At 43.5% G+C, this 7,662-nt stretch overlaps 2 protein-coding genes across 2 annotated transcripts; one reads left to right on the forward strand and one right to left on the reverse strand.

Annotated features, from left to right (window-relative positions):
- Positions 1-100: 100 nt before the first annotated feature.
- nup62 (nucleoporin 62) lies at positions 101-2,326 on the reverse strand. Its single transcript, XM_004081757.4, has 2 exons — positions 508-2,326; positions 101-413 (listed from the first exon to the last, which is right to left on the reverse strand). The coding sequence occupies exons 1-2, from the start codon at positions 2,008-2,010 to the stop codon at positions 255-257; spliced, it is 1,662 nt and encodes a 553-aa protein (XP_004081805.1). The 5' UTR covers positions 2,011-2,326; the 3' UTR covers positions 101-254.
- A 574-nt stretch (positions 2,327-2,900) lies between these two features.
- On the forward strand, positions 2,901-6,859 carry pdk1 (pyruvate dehydrogenase kinase 1). The gene is made up of 11 exons (XM_004081758.4): positions 2,901-3,328; positions 3,472-3,613; positions 3,692-3,763; positions 3,839-4,023; positions 4,857-4,946; positions 5,056-5,133; positions 5,408-5,484; positions 5,572-5,670; positions 5,762-5,872; positions 6,506-6,619; positions 6,689-6,859. Exons 1-11 carry the CDS (start codon positions 3,220-3,222, stop codon positions 6,827-6,829), a joined length of 1,218 nt encoding a protein of 405 aa, XP_004081806.1. The 5' UTR covers positions 2,901-3,219; the 3' UTR covers positions 6,830-6,859.
- Positions 6,860-7,662: the final 803 nt, after the last annotated feature.

Below are 7,662 nucleotides of genomic sequence, written 5' to 3' on the forward strand. Positions count from 1 at the left end.
TAACATCAGTCTTAGAACAAGAAACAAATCTTGTCATTAGATGTTTTTCAATCCTAAATATAGATAAAAAACAGGTAAAATTAGGATGTGAAAACACAAAAAAGTTCAAAATTTGTTTTTAATCATTCTATTCAGGTAGATACAATTATAAAGATGATTGCATTTAAAATAGTTTTGCAACACACAATAGAAGTATAATAAAGGAGAAAATCCAAAGCAAAATGGGAAAAATAAGCACTGAGCCAAAAAACAAATCAGTCAAAGGTTAGACGAAAGGTCTTCTCCTGCTCTTTGCGCTGGGTGTCGCACTGTTTGGACACTTCCTCCACTCTTCTGTGCAGCAGGACAGAGTTCTGGTCGATCCACTGCAGCGAATCCATGTGAGCATTCAGGATCTTGCAAATCTGCTGAAGCTAAAGGATTCAAAAAGAAAGGAAGGCGATTAAAACAGCAGAAGACTTGATTTTATGAGAAATATGATTTAAAAAAAAAAGGCTCAGATCTTACTGGATCACTGGTGTCTGCCGGCCCGCTGGATGTGTTCAGGTGCTCAATGATCTCCTTCAGGTCCTGTGACATCCTCTTCAGCTGGGCGTCCACGTTCTCAGCGAGCTTGTATGTTCTTTCGCGTTCCTCGTCTGCGTTCTGCATGTAGATGGTTCCGCTCTGCTCCTTCACAGTCTCTTCCAGAGGGCAAAGCAAGTCCTCCAGCTCCTTCTGCTGGGACAGAATGAAATCGAGCTCCTGGTTGAGCCTTCTCTGGTCCAGCTTCACCTTCTCCATCTCCTTATGCAGAGACGTGATCTTTTCCCCGTTCTCCACCAGCATTCTGTCCCAAGCGTTGACCTGAGTTGCCTGCTGTAAGAAATGCCTCTCTTGGTCCTGAAGTTCAAGACTCCACTTGTTTATGAGACCCTCCAGCTGGGCGTAGGTCATCACCGGAGGGGCCGTGGTGGTGGTTGTAACGGCTGTTGCTGTGGAGGCTGTTGTGGAGCTTGAGATGGTCGGAGGTTTGAATCCCAGCGTGAAGCCTGCGGTGGCATTAGCTGTGACAGCTGCAGTTGTTGTGGTGGTGGTGGAGCCGGTGTTTGCTGCTGTGCTGGCAACGGACCCCAGAGGCTTGAGCATGAAGGATGGAGCTGTACCTGCAGCTGTGGATGCTGCCATGCTGGTTGACAACGCTGGAGCTGCACCCAAAGTAAAACCTGAAGTTGGCGCTGCTGCAGAGGTTGTGATGATAGGTGACGCAAACAGAGACAGGCCTAGGGTGGGGGCTGACTGGGTGGGGGCTGACTGGGTGGATGCGGGAGGAGCTGGTGTTGATGAGGGTTTAATTCCGAAGTTAAACCCTCCACCCTGGGTTGGAGCTGCTGGAGCTGCAGCTGCTGGGGCTGGCTGGGTGAGGGTGGAGGGGGCAGGGGTCCCGAAGCTGAAGCCTCCTCCCCCCGCTGCGATGGTTGTGCTTGCAGCTGAGGTCACCTGGACTTTCGGCGCTCCGAAGCTGAACCCTCCGAAAGCCATGCCACCTGATGCGGTGGTTGTTGTAGGTGCAACTGTCGCTGCGGGTGGGGCCTGGGAGGTAGCCCCAAAGTTGAAGCCCCCTCCCGCTGGAGCGGCGCTGTTCGTCTGCGAAGACAACATCCCGCCCAGGGTGAAGCCGGACCCCGCAGCTGGAGCGGCCGAGGAGCCTAAGGTCAACCCAGTGGCGGCGGTGGTTTGGGTAGTCGTGGCCAGGCCGAACGTGCCGGTGGCGGCGGCGGCGTTGGGTGTGCCAAAGGAGAAGCCGGTGCCGCCGGCGGAAGAGTTCTTAGCCGGTGCGCCAAAACTGAAGCCACCGGTCGGGTTGGCGTTGGTCTGACTCTGAGTCGGAGTGCCAAAAGAGAAGCCCGTTCCCGAAGCCGCAGCCGTGGAGTTCGTTAAACTGAAGCCCGGGGCCGGAGCGGCCGCTGTGGTCTTCTGCGCTCCGAAGGCAAAACCCGAAGGTTGCCCGAAGTTGAATCCGCCACTCATGTTCTTCCTCTGATAAAAACAAAATGACTTTACAGCTTACGAACAAAATGGTATCTTTCACCACAGTTTTTGGCGGGTCGCTAGCACGAGCTGCCGGTTCAACTAGCTTCACCGAAGAAAAACCGTCTAATGAGAGGACTTCTTACGTTAGCCACGGATATTTTAAATCATAGTCTAATAACTAATTCTTTCACTGTGCCGGTAAATATAATAATACTAGCGAAGCATCTTTAAAAAAAACGTGGGTAACTGACCAAACGTTTCTTTGAGCATACTTTCTGTTGTAGCTAAAGGAAGTGACGCCACTTTCAACATGCAATTTTGCCCTCAATTCTGTCTGTCAGAGAAAAAGCCCCACCCTCTAGTTTAGATTGACATCCTTAACACCAAATTACTGTGCCGAAATGAAAAATGCTGACATTTGATTGGTTTTTATTTTTTAACCTTACAGACAAGCACTGGGGATCAGAGCGACGGCATTTCAACCAGTCAAAGAGTTAATAGAGGACAAGAGATGCACAGAACGCACTTTTTAGTGTCGTAGATATGAACTACATGTTAATAATTCCTCTTGCATTTTGCTAAATAATTAAAATTATATAAATTCGTTTTGTTGTTAAACGCTTTAAAGTAAAACAACATATATTTTATTTGTCACGCAAATATGTATTACTTTCTACATTAGTGGTGTTTTTAGCGGTCTAATCTAACCCATCTGATATGCGGGTTAGGAACCAAAAGTGATCAATTTGTAGGTGGCGAACATCCCAAAAGTTGTATTCCAACCACCATAAAATAAAAGCAGAAGAATAATCTATTTAAATTGCATAAAAGTTGTCATCTTTATTTTATAAAGACTACTGCAAAATAGTTGCGTTGTTCTCTCGGCGTCGAATCAACTCTTTGAACTTGCTAGCTCAGCTGCGGAGTGGGTGCGTTTGCCGTGTTGACTTTTGACTGAATTTTACAGAGGACGTCCGAAGTGAGGGATGATGCTTTAGTCCGTCTGTGACCATGCCTGCAGCAGGAATTCAGTCCAAGTGGAAACACGGTCGATAATCGCAAACGTGCGGGCGAACTGCTGAGTTTAGCCAACAAGCTAGTGTGTCAACAAGCGTCACATATTTATTGTTGTGGCCGCGTGCGCCATAAGAATTCGGACGTGTCGTGTGTGTTTGAAATCTGATCAAGTCGAGGCCGGAGAGCAACATGAGGCTTTTAAGGTTCCTGAGGAAGAGCGTGGCGGTCGGGAAGGACATTGACTATTACTCAAAGTTTTCTCCTTCGCCTTTATCCATGAAGCAGTTTCTGGATTTTGGTAAAATGAATTTTAGATGCTTTAAATATAGTTGTAATTTACTCCCCCTCTCTCTATGTGTGTGTATTCTAGCTTATGGTTGGAATTTTAAAGGATACTTTAAAGTATTTTTGAAAGTCCTCCATGTTTTTGTCTTCCTTCAGGTTCTGAAAATGCATGTGAGAAAACATCCTTCGCCTTCCTCAGACAAGAGCTCCCTGTGAGGCTGGCAAACATCATGAAGGAAATTAATTTGCTGCCAGATAATCTGCTGAGAACTTCATCAGTTAGCTTGGTCCAAAGCTGGTGTGCTTTTGTTTTTATTAATATTTTCCTATGAGTTTTCTGTTTGCACACACGTTTATGGATATTTTCCATCCCTAGGTATATGCAAAGTTTCCAGGACATCCTTAAATTCAAGGACAAAAATGCAGACAATGAAAAAGTCACACATGAGTGAGTCGTTTTTACTAGTGGACCAGTTCTACAGTCTGGTTTTACACATTCAACCTGTAACGGGTTTTTGATCAGGTTCACAGATGCAGTCATCAAAATCCGAAACCGCCACAACGATGTGATTCCCACCATGGCTCAAGGCGTCGTGGAGTATAAGGAAACCTACGGCACCGACCCAGTCGTCAGCCAGAACGTTCAGTATTTTCTGGATCGGTTTTACATGAGTAGAATATCCATCAGGATGCTGCTGAACCAGCACAGTGAGTGAAACATTTGCTAACAGAACTCTTAGGTGTTCACCTCATTGCTGTATTGCTCAAAAGCACGTGGAAGTGAATTCAAATGAAGGGGGAAAACAAAGACTAGAAAAGCATAAAATAATCAAAACTGACGAAACATCAACCAGGGAAAACAAAAAGTCAGAATTCAGAGAAAAAGTGGGGCTTATCTGACACCATGATGACTGACATTTTTATTAAAATGACTAAAAAAGTCTTTCTTCATGGATCCACAAACAAAAAATAGAGATAATATAGCAAACACACATTTCATAGCCAACAAAAAAGGAAACAGATTTGTTTTTTAGTGTTTTAATCTTCAAGGTCCATGTACGGTTTGAGCTTAAGTTAGAATTTTGTTTTAGTGGATGTCAATTCTTTTACTTTTTCTAGCATCGCTTGTGTTAAAAAAAAAAACGGAAGAACCTTACCTTCTTTTTTTTAATGAGTTCCTTTTTATTTCAAGCTTTCTGATTAAAGGATTATACATGTTTTTCTCCCTTACATTTTCATAGTTTAAAATTTGGGGCTTGGACTCAATAAGTTGTTAAACTTCCTTTTTTTTTTAAAACTTTGCATGTTGTCATTCATTGCAACACTTGTTTATTTTTTAATTTGATCAGTTTGAAATCAATGAAAATCTAATTTGTGTAAAATAAAAACAATAATTCCATCATTATAGTGAAAATAACTAATTTTTTATGCAGAACCCCAACATTTTGAATATTTCTATAAAAAATAGTGACTATATAAAATTTTAAGAAAAAATGTGTTTCTTTGACATCACTCCTTTCTTTTCGGGTCGTTTCCTTCAGCTCTCCTGTTTGGAGGGAAAGTGAATCCTGCACATCCCAAACAGATCGGCAGTATTGATCCACACTGTCACGTCACTGAAGTCATCAAAGGTGAGATTTATTATTAGCCAAATAAAAGAGAGAAAATGTAACGAGACTGTTTTACAGAGGATGTTTTGCTTTAATGATGGAAAAAAAAAAAAAACTCCCTTCATTGTAGATGCCTACGAAAACGCAAGGAACCTTTGTGACCGCTATTACATGAACTCTCCAGACCTGATCCTGGAGGAATTCAATGGTAATAGTTTGAATTCTTTTCTTTCTGATGCATCTTCTGTTGCTATTCATAACTGGCTGTAAAAGCTTTATTGATAAACCTTGTTGGAGACAAAAAAGTGTCAAAGGAGGACAATCATGAACTCTCTCGGATTCATGTCTGAAACTCACTTTAAGGACCAGAACAGAATATTTTTTTGAAGATGCTCCAACTTATTAAGATTCTATCCTTTTAAAAGTTGCATAAATTACTAAAATAAACATGTTTGCTGAGCATCTTTCTGTCCTGAGCGCAGCCAAAGAGCCGGGAAGTCCAGTAACTGTAGTCTACGTTCCGTCTCACCTGTATCACATGGTCTTTGAACTTTTCAAGGTGAGAGTAGCTTTTTAAACAGCTTCCCTCGTTCTTAAGGCACAGTTTGTTCAGCCCCGCGTTCTTTTTTGTGACCCGTCGTTTCAGAACGCAATGCGAGCCACGATGGAGTTATGTGGAGACACAATGGAGTGTCCTCCCATCCAGGCACAGGTGGCTCTGGGATCAGAGGATCTGACGGTGAAGGTGAAGCTAAGCAGCCTCCTCCCAGCCAAAGCCTCGTCGTCGTTTCTCTCATGTTTCTTGGTTCTTACATAGACTTTTCCTTCTTTGTTAGGTGAGCGATCGTGGAGGCGGCGTTCCCATGCGTAAAATCGACCGGCTCTTCACGTACACGTACTCCACCGCCCCACGGCCCAGCATCGACGGCTCCAGCGGCGCTCCTCTGGTCCGTCTACACGTCACCAATGGAAAACTGCTAAATTTCTTTAAAAAACTGGAGATTATTCCATCACTTTTATAGTCATTTCTCTTATTTTTATGCTGCAGAACTTAACTTTTGAGCAGCAGTTACACAAACACCTAAAAGTTCTTTTATCTCACAAGCTAACCTTCTTTGCGAAGTGTTTTGGACGGCATCGTTTGTCTTGTGTTTGGAAACTTTCCCAAACAGCAGAAACAAAAGGCTTTCTAACTGGAGCCTTTGTGCAAAGCAAGGCATTGTTCTGCTCCGCGGTCCATCCTGCAGAATGTTCTGGAGACGTGCGAGCTTGTTGGTCAGCATGACGACAGCCCACACAACAGCACTGGCTCCAAACACACAGCAGCTGTGGCGACAAAAAGTTCAACGCTTCCCCAAAACCTCAAAAAAGATGGGAATAAGGAACAGAATGATTCAGCCTCGATTTTGTTAAGATTAATAATCCAACCACACCCGTCTTCCATCAGTCTAGTCTAATCAGATGAATTTTAGGCACTTTTAGGTGACATCATCTAAACCTCATACTCACTTCCTGAAGGACTGAGTTCAGTCTGTGGGTTTACTCTAATAATCCCAGATCTGTGGCGTTTTTTCCCTCAGGCTGGTTACGGGTACGGCCTGCCCATCTCTCGCCTGTACGCGCGGTACTTTCAAGGGGACCTGAAGCTCTACTCTCTGGAAGGCTACGGGACGGATGCCGTCATCTACATTCGGGTAAATCTTTTCTTTGTGTAGCGCAAAGGGAAGGCCGTGCACGATTCGACACCTTCCTCTTCCTCTCAGGCGCTGTCCACAGAGTCCATCGAGAGGCTCCCTGTGTACAACAAATCCGCCTGGAAGCACTACAAGACCATCCACGAGGCGGACGACTGGTGCGTCCCCAGCAAAGAGCCCAAGGACATGACGACGTTTCGTAGTTTTTGAAGCAGAAATGTGGCAGAAGCCCTTCTGAAGGATAAGGGATATATTTTAGTACAAACAAAAGTCAGTCTTATCTCTGATGAGGTCAAATAGTTTAGAAAAATAACATGAATGCACTGAGCCGTTTGTTGGAAGCTTGAGAGCCGCTGTTTTAAGTCAAACTGCACAGTTGTGTGTTGTCTCCATTGTGTGTGTGGCGTCCTGTCTTATGCTGTTGGGGTATTCCTCTTCTGCTTTTTGGGTTTGGGTATTTAAGAAAAAACAACTTAAATCTTCTGTTTTTAGGATAAAATGTTGATTTGCTCAGTAGAGGGAATTTTGCACACGCTGCCACACAAAAAGTCTAGATTTCTAAAGCTGTTAAGTAACAGATAAGTGGGGATGAATGTGTGTGTTTTTTTTTTTTGTTAATTTTTCCTCCAGGTAGTTTGTAAATGAGCTTAAGCACCTTCCAGTTAACCTCAGCTAAATATTACCTGTACATGGTAGGCTGTAGTTAACCAATACTGTTACTCTATGATAAGTTTACCATTTCCATTCAGCACAGTGGAAATGAAGTGTTTCATGTAAATATTTTAAAGATCCTTTGGAGAATGAGGAGTGCTGAAACAGCAGATGAGGACGTGTGTTTGGGACGGTCTGCATTTTCTGTGCTGATGGTGAAGTGAGTGTGTGCGTGATAGAAGTTCACACAATCAATGCTGGGAATAAAGGCTTGAAGTATTCATTAGCAATTATTTTCTCTTTTTCATATAAAATATTTGAATCCTTAGTAAAGAGGATAAATTAACTAAAACCCATCAAACGTTTACAACTGAAGACTATGAAGAAATGGA

The sequence above is a fragment of the Oryzias latipes genome, chromosome 21, assembly GCF_002234675.1.
Source record: "Oryzias latipes chromosome 21, ASM223467v1".
Classification (NCBI taxonomy): Eukaryota; Metazoa; Chordata; class Actinopteri; order Beloniformes; family Adrianichthyidae; genus Oryzias; species Oryzias latipes.